This window comes from Protopterus annectens, chromosome 4.part1 (assembly GCF_019279795.1).
Source record: "Protopterus annectens isolate FY-2018-M chromosome 4.part1, PAN1.0, whole genome shotgun sequence".
Taxonomy (NCBI): domain Eukaryota; kingdom Metazoa; phylum Chordata; order Ceratodontiformes; family Protopteridae; genus Protopterus; species Protopterus annectens.
The window spans coordinates 307,664,209-307,679,340 of NC_056734.1; the positions used below are offsets into that span (position 1 = coordinate 307,664,209).

The 15,132-nt window shown below is 40.1% G+C and overlaps 1 protein-coding gene across 2 annotated transcripts in view; it reads left to right on the top strand.

The window, feature by feature from the left end:
* The window catches only part of LOC122800842 (probable GPI-anchored adhesin-like protein PGA55), an 813,969-nt gene that overhangs the window by 121,616 nt on the left and 677,221 nt on the right, over positions 1-15,132 (top strand). For both annotated transcript variants that reach the window (XM_044070155.1, XM_044070156.1), the window contains one exon: positions 10,618-10,743. In XM_044070155.1, the coding sequence (XP_043926090.1) occupies positions 10,618-10,743 (126 nt within the window). The remainder of the gene's footprint in view (positions 1-10,617; positions 10,744-15,132) is intronic.

Consider the following 15,132-nt stretch of genomic DNA (forward strand, 5'->3'; position numbering starts at 1 on the left):
ATCTGGCTGCTAGGCTACTAGATGCAGAAAACAGTAAGAAGCACATGCCACCCTGCTGACTACATATGCTGTCCAAGACAAGCTTTAGTTTATGTAATCCACAAGTAGTTTACCTCCAGTCATGTGTAAATCAATCTTCTGCCATTTTGTGTATGATAATTGCTGTGATCTGTAGTGTCTAAGGCTAGATAGGTAGGGGTTCTAATCTCACTCCAGCCCACTTTGTTTTTCTGTGTGTGTGTGTGTGTGTGTGTGTGTGTGTGTGTGTGTGTGTGTGTGTGTGTGCATCTCCCTCCAAAACACACTTGATCACCATACATAGAAATAGGTAGCGTTTTGCAGTATTTTCTTTGTACCAGATGACATAGGCATCCAAATTCCTGGCCATAACAAGGCCTGCTAATCTCATCTAGCATAAAATTACCTAAACAGATGTTCCTAATAGGCTTGAGCTGTGGCATGTGCATTAAGTACTGTGCTCTGTAGTGTGTACCAATGCAAAGGTAGAAGTTCTAATCTGATTACAACCAACTTATTGTGTGTGTGTGTTGTGTGTGTGTGTGTGTGTGTGTGTGTGTGTGTGTGTGTGTGTGTGTGTGTGTTTGTGTGTGTGCTGTGTAGTGTTCTGTAAACATTAAGCAGTAGTGGTGCTATTGTCACCGTAGCTGTGGATGGGAGAGCATTTTACTGCAGCATATAGGATCATAGGCTCATTGGACTTTACTAGCATACTGGCCCTAGGGCCTTTACAATCCTAGTCAACTGTTTAACCTTATTTACACGATCAGCATATATTGCCCCTGTCCATGAGGGACACAGGCAGAAGGCCTGTGGTGAAATAACAGTCACCCAGCCAATCAGACAGATCGCATTTGGGGAGGGATAATTCGGTACTCTGTTTGGCATTAGGTGGGAGTCTGTTTCAAAGGTATTTTAAAGTCTGCAGACATCTCTCTCTCTCTCCCACCAGCATGTGACATTAATGTCACACACCAAGTTAATGTCTTTACAGTGAGTAATCCATGCACCAATTCCACCTACAGATGCAGCATTTCCAATAAAGCAAGGTCAGACACTGACTTATATGCAAGGCAGAGGATCACCTCTGAATAGTGTATTTCACACAGGCTACAATGACAGTTATGTCAGACGATCCCCATAGGTTACATACTGATGGTGTGTAGTTCCCTTGTGAGGAAAAGTTGTGTTATGTGCAACTGCCACCAGTGCTTGTAAAGGAACCTGTCAAAATGGTCATTGCACTCAAACACTGGCCTGATGAGGGAAGGCTACATGGAGATTATGCCTATGTCATGTTATGCTGACTGTGCCCTCAGTTATGACATGACCAACATATAATCCTCTTCTTACAACTGGAGAGACATTGTGATATAAGGTAAAGTAAGTGTAAACCTTTGTGCCCATGTCTATGTGCCCAGGTCTATCACCCTGGAGTATGTACATCAGGCTTTGCTACTGATGTGCTGCTTACCAGACACATTGATGTTAGAGATGTAAATTATACTACACACATATGTGCATGGAGTTTATGGCCATGAGTATGTCAACAAGCATTTGTCCATGAAGATCCTTTTGTAGGATCTTGACATAAATGGGAGATTTTATGACAGCCCACAGTTAGCAGGCATCAGCCAACCTTGTCAGCCATAGACACCCATGTTGTGCTTGTACTGTGTTTAAATGGATTCCAAACAGTAGAAGAGCGGGGACTAAGCCCTGTGGTACACCACTGGTTACAGATCAGCTATTTGAGGTGGATTCCCCTATTTTGAGCATAATTACTATTAGTTAGCCACTTACTGACGCCTCTAATGAAATTACTGTTGAGGTCTACTTTGGCAATGTTGTCAATGATGCCTGAGTGGGGGATAGTGTCACAGGGCTGGCTAAGTCCAGGGGGTTATATAGGTTCATAGGTTGTTACCAGGCTATCAGCCCTAGGGCCTATAAAAAGCTAGCTATAAGAATACCCTGGCTATTTCTTCCCACACTATTTACTTCCCTGGAACCCTGTCTAGCAGGGCGACTGAAGTGATCCCCGGGGTAGATTTCTCCCATCCAGTCATCAAGGTTCCTTTTGAAGAGGGCCAAAGAGGCATTCTGCTTGACATGCATGGTCAATCTATTCCAGAGTCTGGGGAGTCTCTGGGTCAGGAACCTATCCCTCCTCCATGTTTTGTTTATTGTGATGACAAGCTTTAGATGCCTGGAGCGTGTGGTTCTGAGGGATTGGGATTTCTTTAAGTCTAGCATGTCCAACAGCTCTGGGTTTGACATGGCCTTGTATGTTAAGCAGAGATCACCTCTGAGTAGAGGAGTTTTTTAAGGCAGTCAGTGTAGTGCATCTGCTTTAGGCCTGTGATTCTTTTAGTGACGTATTTCTGCAGCCTTTCCAGTTGTTGCAGATGTCTTGAGAAGTACATACCAAATAGGGCATTGTATTCTAATGAGGGATGAGTACAGTAGGACAATGACCTCCTTTTTTCTGGATGAAAAGCCCTTGGTGAGGAGGTGTGCCACATAGAAGGATTTCCTGACTGTTGTAGCGATGTGGTTATCGAAGGTGAAACCACAGTCCACCTGTGTCCCTAAATCTCTTATCACACTTTCGGTGTTTAGTGTACTGCCACCTATGTGGTAATTCATGGGTGCATGCTTTTTTCCCAAAGGGGATAACCATACATTTCTTGGTATTGAGCTTGAACCCATGGCTCTGGCACCAAGCATCTGTTTCTGTAAGGCTCTTTTGTAGACTATCCACATCATTTGGGGATTCAATAATGGCTCCCAGTTTGTAGTCATCTGCGAACTTTGTTAGCCAGAGTCTCTTAGTGTTGGCCTGTACTTCAGAGAAGTAGATGCCAAACAAGAGCAGTCCCAGGATTGAACCCTGAGGTACTCCACTTGTCACTTGTCTGAAGCTGGATTTAGAGTCGGCTACTTTTACAATGTGGGTTCTGTCAGTAAGCCAGTTGGCAACCCAAAAAGTGACATAGGGATTAATGCCCAGCTTAGTAAGTCTATCTATGATTCCAGAGTGGGGGATGGTGTCAAAGGCCTTGGTGAGGTCCAGATAGGCTGTGTGGACTGCCTTACCCTCTCAATGGCTCTGGAGACTGATTTGAAGAAGACAGTCAGGTTCAGGAGACAAGATCAGCCCTTCACAAATGCAAACTGGGTGGGGTCCAGTGTTTGAAGGTTGCCAATGTCTTTGTTTATAAGTTCCACGATAATATGTTCCATGTCCTTGCAGATCAGGCTCATCAGACTGATGGGGCGGTAGTTCCTGGGATCCAAGGTGGATCCCCCCTTGTGGAGTGGGATAACTGTAGCTATGCGCCACTCAGTGGGCACGAAGTCTGACGTGAGGCTATGATTAAACATGACACTTAGGTGAGGTGCCAGTTCATTTTGTAGTTCATGTAGTACACAGCCCAAGATGTCATCTGGTCCCATGAATGCTGTATTTTTAGCTTTGGAGAGTGCATTGTTTACCTGTGTGGCCATTATTACCAGAATTTGGCAATCTTCCAGTATTGAGATGGGCCGTTTAGCGGGTGAGAGGGGGGTGAAGTTGGTACTGACTTGATCTGCCAGGAAACTGGCAATATCATTGGGATCAGTATATTTAATGTCATTCTGTTGTAGCTCAGTGCATATCTGAACATTGCCATTTAGATTTTTGACATAGTTATATAATGCCTTGTGGTTGTCTTTGGAATCTTTGGCAATTTTATTTTCATAACTAGCTTTGGAGGATTTTATGAGGGATCTCAGCTTCTTACTGAGGCAGGAAAGGGAGTTTGTTGCATCCTGGGATTTTCCTCTTTTCTGCAATAGTTTCTTCCTTTTGTTGTAAAGTTTGTTTATGGCAGGGGACCACCACATTGGCTTCCTTTCTTTGGAGGAGAGCATCTTGGTTCTATTTGGGATGGCATGATTCATGCATGAGTGGATGTGTTTGTACAGTGCCTTAGTGTGGGATTCAGCAATTGAACTTTCAGTCCCCATCTGCATGGGTGTCATGAAATTTGTCACTTCTGACTTAAGTAGCATGAAGTTGGCTTTGGAGAAGTTTTTTATGGAGGTTTCCTTACTGGGGGGTGGGAGTGGGATGTGGATGTTAAGGGTGATTAGCTTATGGTTAGACCTGACCAATGAGGGGGGTGACCATAGGTGTGGAGCATTGATTTCCCATGTTGGTAATGACCAGGTCTAGGATATTGGAGCACCTGGTGGGACTATGGATTAGTTGATCCAGGGCGTTGGAATTTATGAACTCCAAGAACCATTGGGCAAAGGTGTTGGTACACGAGTAGTTTTCCCAGTTAATGGCAGGGTAGTTGAAATCATCCAATATTAGGGTGTTTGGTTGTATCTTAATATTTTTCAGTATGTTTAGAAAGGTATAGTAAGAATCTTGGGGCATGGTGGGGGATCTGTAGCAAGCTACAATTTGGATTGCAGTCTTACCTAGTGTTAGTTGCATCTGGAGATTTTCAGATGCATTGTGTTGTGCAACTAGCCTGGTGGTGTGAATATCCTTGGTGAATATGGACACTTCTCCACCTTTAGTGTTTTGGTCCTGGTTTGGTGGCCGAAAAGTGTGGTAAAAGTTGTAGCCTGGTATTGCATGGGTGCTCTCTGTAGCCTCATCCAGGTCCTTGGGGACTGCCTCATACATGTCCACTTGGTTTATCAGGCAGGATCTTCCTTTCAGAAACCCAAACAGTGTAGGGTCGGCTGTTTATAGATAACATATATCTTTGCTGATCATGTCCATGATGATTTGCCCCATGGGATTATAGATATAGCTACTCAGGCAAATTGGTCTATAGTTCAAGTGGGCAGTGGATGCACCACCTCTGTGCAAAGGGATAACAATTGCCATTTCCCAGTTAGCTGGAATGCAGGCGGTGGTTACACTACAAATGGAAGGAGTTCACAATGCTGTTAGTAATCCATGTTGGCTCTCATGTAGGATGCAGCCTACTATATTAGCAGGTACAACAGATGCTGTGTTTCCTCCTTAGAGAGGCCATTTAGAACATTTCTTTAACAGGATGTCACTACAATAATATTTGCTTGTTTTAACTGAGGAGGGTGTGCTCCCATGTTAAAGGGGCTCCCTCACTCCAGCTGTTGCACAGCAATGTCCAGATTGTAGTCTCTACTCTTACAGCAACCAAGCTAGACAGTTGTAAACACCTCCTGGACCATCCCCTTGTAGATCATGATATAAGGATCTGTAGTCATGGGCAAGCACTCTTCTGCATCTATGCAACCAGACTGGTGGATGTGGACATCCTGAGCCAATGTAGTAATTGTCTGATGTTTAATGCCATCCACTTAATTCTTAAAGAAACTAATGTTATCAGTGAGGGATGTGGTTACTTAATGGAGGGATGCCTCTCCCATACAAATATAAATAATAACAAACAGGTTTTCAGTAACACATATTGCACCCACCTTACAGAGTATGGACAAGACACATAAAGACACTTATGCTGAAGCTATTAAATGTGATATTTCCAAACCACAAAGACTTCACAGACATTGTACAAACAAAAAGTATTTTGAGCAATCTCAAGAACATTCTTCAAAATCAATGTACAACATTATACATATTGCAACATCCCACAGTGTCTCAGCTTCTAAGACAATAAGGCTCAGCACCACAAACCCAATACTTTCCTTATTGGAGACTCCACTGTGAGACACACAGTTTTCCCACTCACCAGGATAAGTAAGGAGAGAGTCACAGTTAGCTGTCTGACAGGGGCCAAGATCCATCAGAGCACACCTGCACTAAGAACATTGCACCACAAATACCAGTATGACTCGGTCATAGTCCATGTGGGTGTAAATGAATTCAGACACATCTCCCTGGATTACATGAAGAGACAGATGATATGAAGAGACACATGATGGTGCTTTCGGACTATATGTCCCAGGCCAGTATAGCCTAACACTGATCAGCATTGTACCTTCTATTAAAGATGATGCCACAATGGAAGCAGAAAATAATTTTAGCTTGGGATATGGTGATAATTTGAAAGGGTTTCAATATCTGTCGATAATGGAGAATATACCTGACAGACCATGCTGCTTTTCCAGAGGTGGTCTGCAAAAGTCATCATCCTCATCATCATCAGCCACCTTTTTTGCATCATTTTTTCAACATGGAATCAGGGCATTTTGTCAGCTGTTGCCATCTCTGTCTTGATTCAGTACCACTCTCCTACCATCTTTGACAGTCATGCCTCAAAGTTCTTCTATCATACAATCCATCCATCGCTTTGCTGAAGACAAAGTCCCTTGCCATATCTGTGTAAGCTGTAGATCCCACTCTGTGAATCAGAAAAAAAAAGAAACATAATGCATACTTAAATTTACTGGAGACACTCCCCATCCAACCCAACACCATACACATGGAGACTTAAACTACCTCAATATTAACTGGAAATCACACACTACCAAAATTTAATTGGATCAGGGATTCCTGGACTTTATATATGCAAAGATCGTGGAACAGTTAGTCTGTATATTCACTAGTAATGCAAGCATCCTTGATCTGGTTCTCGCAAATGTGGTGGAATGCTGCACCCTCCCTAGTGTAATATCATTGCTGGTCATACCATAAAGCTGTCTCCTTTGAAAAAAGGTAAAAGCAGGGACACCAACTGACCCTGGAACATTTGGGAATTATTCAAGGGCAAACTTCCTACTATTAAGTGACATCCTGGCAAAACTGACCCCCCTCCCCAACACGAGAATATCCCTGTCTGTGTAGAATTATTCAAAGAAACCCTGTATTATCACAATAACAGCTGCGCAGTGGCAGCTGTATTTAGCAATATTATGTGCAGGATAAACTTAAAAACAGGACACCCTGTTAAATCCCAACATCAGTAGATTACACTACAAAAGGAAGACATTCATAGCAAAAGTTAGGAGGTGCAATGCTCAGCATAGCAAAAAAGTCTTTCCTCAACTAAAACAAGCAACATAAGGGCCAATGATGTTTACCAAAGTCAAATTTCAGGTACAATTAGCCACCAGGCCAAGAACAATCACAATGGTTTCTTCAGCTATGGTTGTCACATCAAAGACAGTAGACAGAAATGTACTGAATTATTTCTAATTAGTGCCACTTGTATGGCACCAGAAGATACAGCAAATCTGCTGGCCAATACATTTAGCTACAATGTTACTCCCCCCCCCCGCTTCCAGCTGCACCTCAGGAAATACTCAAATCCATAACTCCCTAACTATGACTAGAGAGCTGCTACTCCAAAACTAAGAACACTGCATCGATGGGTTCTGATAACATTTCAGGATGCCTCCTTAATAGCATGAAACATGAATTATGTGCCCCAGTAGAATCACTATTTAATCACAGTCTCCAAAAAGGATTCATAACAAACAAATGGAGGACTGTAATGGTTATCCTACTCCACAAGGTTGAGCGATCCACAGACTTGGGGAGTTATTGACCCATAAGCTTGACTGATCTAAGATGTAAAGCTATGGAGAGACTTATAATGTATAATTGAAATGATGAAATAAGCAACCTGCGAACATAGGACCCAAATCAGTTCAGGCTTATCATGGTCAGGTCTTGCATACTCAACCTTGTGGACTTTTTCGAGAAGGTCACTACAGCAATGGATGAGGGCAGAATTGTTCATACTGCTTATCTCAGCATGAACAAGGCATTTGACACAATACCCTACTTTTGCATTGCAGAAAAGTTCACTAACCCCCTACATCACCCCTTGAATTGATAGCTGAGTTACATGCATGACCAAAGACATTAGAATAGGGGCATCTTCCTCCACAAAAAGGCTAGATATTAGAGTGGCACCACAGGGCTTAGTGCTGGTGCTGCTCCTGTTTGACATCTACTTCCTAGAGGTCAATGCTAACATAAAGGGCCTCTGGCTGATGAAGTTTTAAGATGATTACAAACTGATTGCAGTCACTGAACCCTATCAAAACACAAGAGCCCTCCATGAATGCCTGACACAGACTAATAACTGGTGCTTCCTCAGTTTTGCTACACTGTTTATTCACCAGATCAGGTCTATTCCCGACTAAGAACAAGAGAAATGCTAAATATAACCTATAAGAGGAACAACACTATTCAGTATGCTACTGAATTGATCCCTTTTAGAATATCAACTTTCTGTCATATGATCAGACTCATATACTTGACTTTATGGAATGCTGAACCATTTTCACTGAGACTGCAGTACAGTAGGGATAGGAGAGTTTGCTCTTTTCTCAATGGAACTGCGATCTTGAAGTTGGTATATATAATTAGCATAGGGTGTAGGGGGTGCAGAGGACTTGCACCACCCCCCCCACACACACACACACACGCACATGATATCACAGTTTTGTGTGTTGTGGCCATTTCTAATGTTCTGTAATATCATGGATATAAGTTTCTGGACCATATTTAGAATATCAATTATCCACAAAATTGAACTTATTTTTTATTTGATATGTTTGACTTTATAGAATGTCGAACCATTTGTACTGAGATCAATTTTACAGTACGGATGGGGAAATTGTCTTTTTTGCCACAGTAATACAATCTCAGAGTGGGTATATATAATTGGCAGAGGGTGTGGGGGCACAGGGGGCCTTGCTCTCCTTCGAAATCAGAGTTTTGTGTGTTTTTATCATTTTGACATCCTGTAAAATCAAGGATAAGCATTCCTGGATCCCATTTAGATACCAACTTTCCAAAAAGGGCCAGTACAGCTACTTTTAAAGAAGAGTTCCACCTCAGTGGCCAGTAGTAGAAGTAGTGATATTTCATTCAGTTATTTTGAGGCTAGAAGGTGCAGTTTTTCTTCTTCATCAAAATTCAGAATGTGGTGTAGGCAGTGGAGTTGGATACAATTAACAAGGTAAACTAAAACACAGAAAATTATGTAATGCTGTTTTCTTGATGAGTGAACCTGTAATTCAGATTCATACAACATATATCCTGTTTGAATACTGCTTCTTGATATCAGTGAGCAGCATTTAGTCATTAAATACTATATTTAGTCAATGTTTAATACTGAGAAGCATGTAAGCTCAGGAGGAACAATATTTTGGTTTAAAGAGGTGAGTGGTCTGATATTTATTCAATACAAAGTCTCAAGACAGTGACCAAGCCAACAGAAGTTTCACAGTGGGGCGGCTATGAGGAAAATCTGATGCAGATGTCACCTAGTACAATGGGCAATAATTGAGATGGAAGTAATATATATATTGCAAGTTATGTGCAGATAAAAGGCATGTACTTTGTTCAGAATAGCTGTACAGAAGAGCACTTTAAATGGTATTATAACCTGTATCTTATACAAATAAGAGGGTAAAACAAATTTGTATATTTATATATTACAAGTATGTACTGAAATGTTGGATTAAGTGCAGAAGTGGTAGGGATGTAATAGATAGATAGCTAGATAGATGGATAAGTAGGTGTATTTGGTATAAGTAAAGAATGGAGCAATATCAACTCAATAGGTTATAGTGGTCTTTGAAAGAAGTCTCAGGGGATACAGTCTACAGCAAGATGTGTTTTAAGTGTAACAGAAGTTACATGTCTGCACATTTAGGCAGTGATAGAAGTTTAAGGATGACAACAGTTTGAAGAATACTGGAAATTATGAAAGAGAAGATTTATTGGTAAGAAGGGATACTCAAAGGGGATAGCTGAAGTAAAAGCAGGCAGACAAAATTTTAATGGCATTAGTATTCCTAATTATGTCAATGTGTGAAGTCAAGAAGTATCTTACCTAGCAGAGTTCTGGCAAGTGTAAAGTGGTATAACAGTTATTACAGTTACTATACTGAGAAGAAAAAAACGTCCACTGAAGCTTAAAAGAAGACACTCTTATAAGATGTACCTTATGGTGGTTCTAGTGAGTTTCTTAAATTACTGTACATGGATAGATGGCTAGAGCACATAAGAGTTTCAACATTATTTTAAATTTTGATTAAAAAGGGGACTTGATTGAGAAGACCAGATTTCAGCAGTCAATGTGTTTAGGGTTGTGTTGTGTTATAAATCCTGTTGATGTTAACTAGACGACATTTAGAAGAGCAGAGAAGTCTTATAGTTTGGTAATAGCCATGCTCCATATCAGTGCCACAGAAGGGACACAAAATCTAGTGGGTAATAATTCATTGAATGCTGTGCATTTTGTTTTACATTTCAGTTCAAGCACATGTCCTCAGAATGATACAGTGATGGTCCTTAAGGGGAAGCGGTCAAGAATCATGAAGCTCTGTTGTATTTGTAGCCATGATTGCTATAGTCGTATTGCTTTCACTGCAACATGTTCTTCAAGAATCACAGAGTTGTTTTTCTTAATTAAATCTTGTATGCAATACTGCAAACTGCTGATCTTATTTTCTCTTTTCAGATCTGAATTTCTTTTTTGATTTTTTTTTTTCCTTTCTGCCCAGTTTCTACTTTTTAAAGATTTAGGATATTTAGAAGCCTGAGTGTTGGTTTCTGTCAGAAGTATGATGTAGATGTAGAGAAAAAGCAAAGCAAAAACAGACGGAGATGTTTTTGTTTGCTTTCAGATAACAGTACAGTAACAACTGCATCAGCAACATCCACAGTGCCAACAAAAGCAACAGAAATAACCTCATCAGTAAATTGGAAGAACTCAACTCAAGAAATATCCTCAAGTACTTATCTAGGAAGGGGTAAGCATTTATGTTTAATCTATTTATTTAATTAGTTAGTTACCTAAATCACTATTACTTATTAATATATTCAACTGATTTATTTACAGATGGACTATTTATCACTACTTAGTAAGAAACTATGTTTTACAAACAGTATATATCTTCAATTCTGTTTTACCCTTAAAATACAGTTTTGAATAAACTTTCAGAATTTAAAATAGAATATGAAAAGCACAAAAAACAGTGTTGTCTGGCTATACTGATAATTACTATTATGCAGGAGTGATATGTATTCATATCAGAGATTCTTCATCTCTCTCTCACTATTTTGACAGATTGTTTACCAACTCGAGACCTAGACAGATCACCTCTAATATTCCTGCAGTGGTTAAAATTACCCAAAATGTTCCACAGAACTATCTAGTGCTTCCCAGGGAACCATAAGATGTCTAGGTAAATGCAGTTTAAATAAAGGCAATTAAAATTTCTTGCCACTCTTTTGCTTACCTCCTGGACTGAACAGGGCCATAATTGATAATTCTTGTGTAAATTTTCTTCTACTGATCCATTTGTTAGTATTCGCCTTAAAGATAGACAATTTAGTTCTTTGCTTGACCTGTTGTAGTAACTTGTTGCATAGGTTGGAAACATACTGTGTTAGGAACCCATCCCTCCAGTGAGCTTTTATTCTTTGTTAATCTCAGTTTAGGAGAAGTTTGCAGACTCACTGTTTTAACAAAGAAATAGGAGGTCAAATAAAACAGGATCTTTTATGCCTCAAACATCTATTCTCCATAGTTTTATAATGAAGTTGAACTCTATTCAAAGTCAAACTATGAATGCATACTTCAAACAAATGCTTGTATCTTTACAACAATTTGTGCTCCTGAAAAAGTATAAACAGCACTGTTGTTCATTATATGCTCCCTAAATAATAATGCTATTTGTTATTAAAAATTCTTATCCAGATTATTTTGATGTAAGATGTTGCCAACAACTTATAACATGCCCTTAACTTTACTATCTGGATCCAAACTGTCAAAAACATTTGTTTCATTAGGTTATGAACTTTCATATGATGTTCCATAACTCATGTTTTGAAATATGCAAAGAAACAGGTAAATTTCAGACTCTCCTTAGTGCAATTTATTAAGTCATTTGTAATATCTAATCAACCATTCAATTCACTGAGTTATCATCAGTGATAGTAGAGTCTGTCACTGTGTATGCCTTTATTTTACATCTTTAAAAAATTTATTTCAATTTTAGAAATGGATTGAACACAGAAATATTGCATATATTTCTAGCCTGTAAATACAATTTCTAGTATATCTACTTTTATGGTGATGTACTTGTGATCTTTTCAGCCTGAAATTCGTCATTGCTGCTCTGTTCAGTAGGTAAACATTTTAAACACTTCTGTAAAGAAAAATTACAGCTCATGCTATGATATGGAATATTTTTTGGCTCATTGATCTAGGGACATAATTCACACATTGGGTGTGAGAGGTCTCAGGTTCAAATTCCAAATGAGCCCATTAGCTTTTACTGACTTGTTGGTCCAGGACATAATTATCACTTTGGGCATGAGTCGTCTAAGGAATATAGATTTGAGATAGCCAAAGCAAATTAACCTGATATTCACAGTTGTTACACAAATGCAGTAGGAATATCCATGACAAACTGTTTCTTAGAAAGCATTCCCAAATCATTACGGCCTAAGGGCACCACCAATATTCATGGAAATCCTAATCGCAATCTTACCATTTCAACCTCATGCATCAGCTCAGCCCACCTAAAGCCTCTAACCCCATGCCAAGTAACCGTACAGCCTAACCAAGATAATACCAAATTCTTTCCATCCATTCTAACTGCAGCCCTTCTCTCTGCCCAATGAATATAGGAATAACCTAAGATGACAATCTGATTTCCTAAAAGAGGAAAAAAAAAAGAAATATTAATGCAATGCAATTCCTTATTTAATATAACATAAAAATACATTAGAAGACCACCTCCCTACTCTTCTAATAACCTCAATGGATCTGCTTCCCTTGGCAAATCTGAGCCCTAACAATAGGGAAGGAATGAACTGCAAACCTCTCATCTGGAAAACCCATGCAACAGAAAGCCCTCCTTATGACTTGTACAAATTGGGCACTTGTTGTCCACCTACCATCTGCCAAACAAAAAAAAAACAAATCATATGGACCCCGACGTGAGTCTGCAATAACTCCTTAGCCCAACCTACTGGACAAAGTCCGACAATCCTATATTACCTGAGCACCATCGATGCACCTTTTCCTAACTGATCCATTTTAGACCTACACAACCCAATGTGCATTGTCCCAGAACATATCACTAAATCCCTACAAACTAACATTCCTACCAACTCAGACACTCGAAATGCACCAAAATATAACCACACACACAAAGAGGTCCACACAACATAATCCACTATATCCTCTTTCAAATCACTCTAAAAGGTTATTATTTTTTTTTTACTTTTAGCTTTACAGTGAGTGCTCTTGAGGTTATCCTCTTTCAATAAAGCCAAACCCTTCAATAAAACTTTCAAAATCTGCCTCGTCAATGGCCATTGCATATTGCTGTGTTCTCCATCCACTCTTCCTCATCCTCTCAACATATGCTCAACCATCCAAGATTTCTTAAAACAGGGCAACCTGGTCATCTGCACAAATATAATAATTGCTGCCAATCCACTTTGACCATTTGCTAAGCCTTACATGGCCCCCGATTTCGAGCCAAGTAATGAAACAGTAGCACCTCCGACCACACCCCTTCTTCCACTGGCAATTGTAAAACAAATTCATTGAACTCATAAAGAGCCCTCCCATATGCTTTCCTAGTAGACACTGCCCAAGATTGTTGGACCAGCCTCCTGGGCACCTCAACCCAAGATGCCACGCCTCATCTGGTAGCACTACCAGACAAGGTATATAGTATTATACAAATGCAAGAGTAAATGTTCCTCATATATGTACATACACCTTTAACTGTGCTTATTCCTATGCATTTAGTTTGAGTTGCTCTGATTAGACAATACTGTATGATGTCACACCTAAAGTCATTATATAAACACCTGTTAATTTCATTTGCTTTATCTGATGAAGTCTATATGTATAAGTGGATGAAAGTGCTTATCATTTTAATTTGAGTTTTAACAAATTGTGTTTAAGATTCTGGAGGTGTCCCATGTTTATCCTGTTGCCAGGAGTTATATTTGATGGTGTCTTCATTCCTGTTTTTAAATTAGTTTTAAAAATTCAGAGCTTGTAGTCTTTGTCTGCAGCACCAGCTCCACTGCCATGTTATCTTAATGAAAGACTACCTTCTTCCCAGTAGCTTGTCCTTACAGACCACCAGTGCTGCCCATATTAACATCAGCTCTTAAAAGGCACTTTCCCTTTTCCACTCCTCCTTCCAATGTAATGGCCAATGAGCTGCAAACCATTGTCCCCCAAAATATGCTCCCATTCCCATATCCCCACTGCATCCGTGAACAACTGCAGGTCATCTTGACCAACCCAGGCTGTCTGCCAAAAGAAAATCCCATTGAACTGTTCCAAAAATGATAACCAAAGAACCAAATTCACCCATACCAACTTGTTAGCCATAACCCATTGGTGTTTGGTTTTCCTCCCATTTAACAAAAAGGCCACTGAACTACAGAATGTATGCCCTGGATGCACTGACCAACATGCAAAGTTGAAAAGTCCTAACAATTCCATAACCATCTGAATTGGTACCTTATCCTGACCCTTGACTCACCCAATCTTAGCCTTCAACCTGTCTGTCTTATCCATAGGCAAGCAAAACAATCCCCAATCTGCATCCACTAATAAACCCAAAATATCCAAGGCTTTAGCTGGGCCTTCAAACTTATGTCATCACAATGGGATCCCCAACTCATCACACATCCCCAGAAATTCTTGCAACCCCTCCTGTACTCCCTCCAAGCCTTCCTCAACTAATAAAAAGTCATCTAAGTAATGTACTGCCTTCTGCGTACCCACTTCTTGCTGCCATATCCAATGCAAACCCATTCTAAACTTCTCAAAGGGTGCACATGCTACCACACAGCCCATAGGCATAGCTTTGTCAAAATAATATTTGCTTCCTACTACAGAGCCTAACAGCAGCCAATTCCTCTGTCTGACTGGCAGCAGATGAAAAGCAGATTCAACATCCACTTTCACTACCCATGGATGCTGGAAACCCTGAATAGCCTTCACTGCATCATCCAAAGATGCATCATTAACCTTAGCATCGTCAACTGGAGTAAAACTGTTAACAGAGCTCCCCTCTAGATACAAGTGGTGAATTAACCTGAACTCACCAACCATCTTTTTTAGTACCAGACCCAATGGAGAAACCTTAAAGTCACAA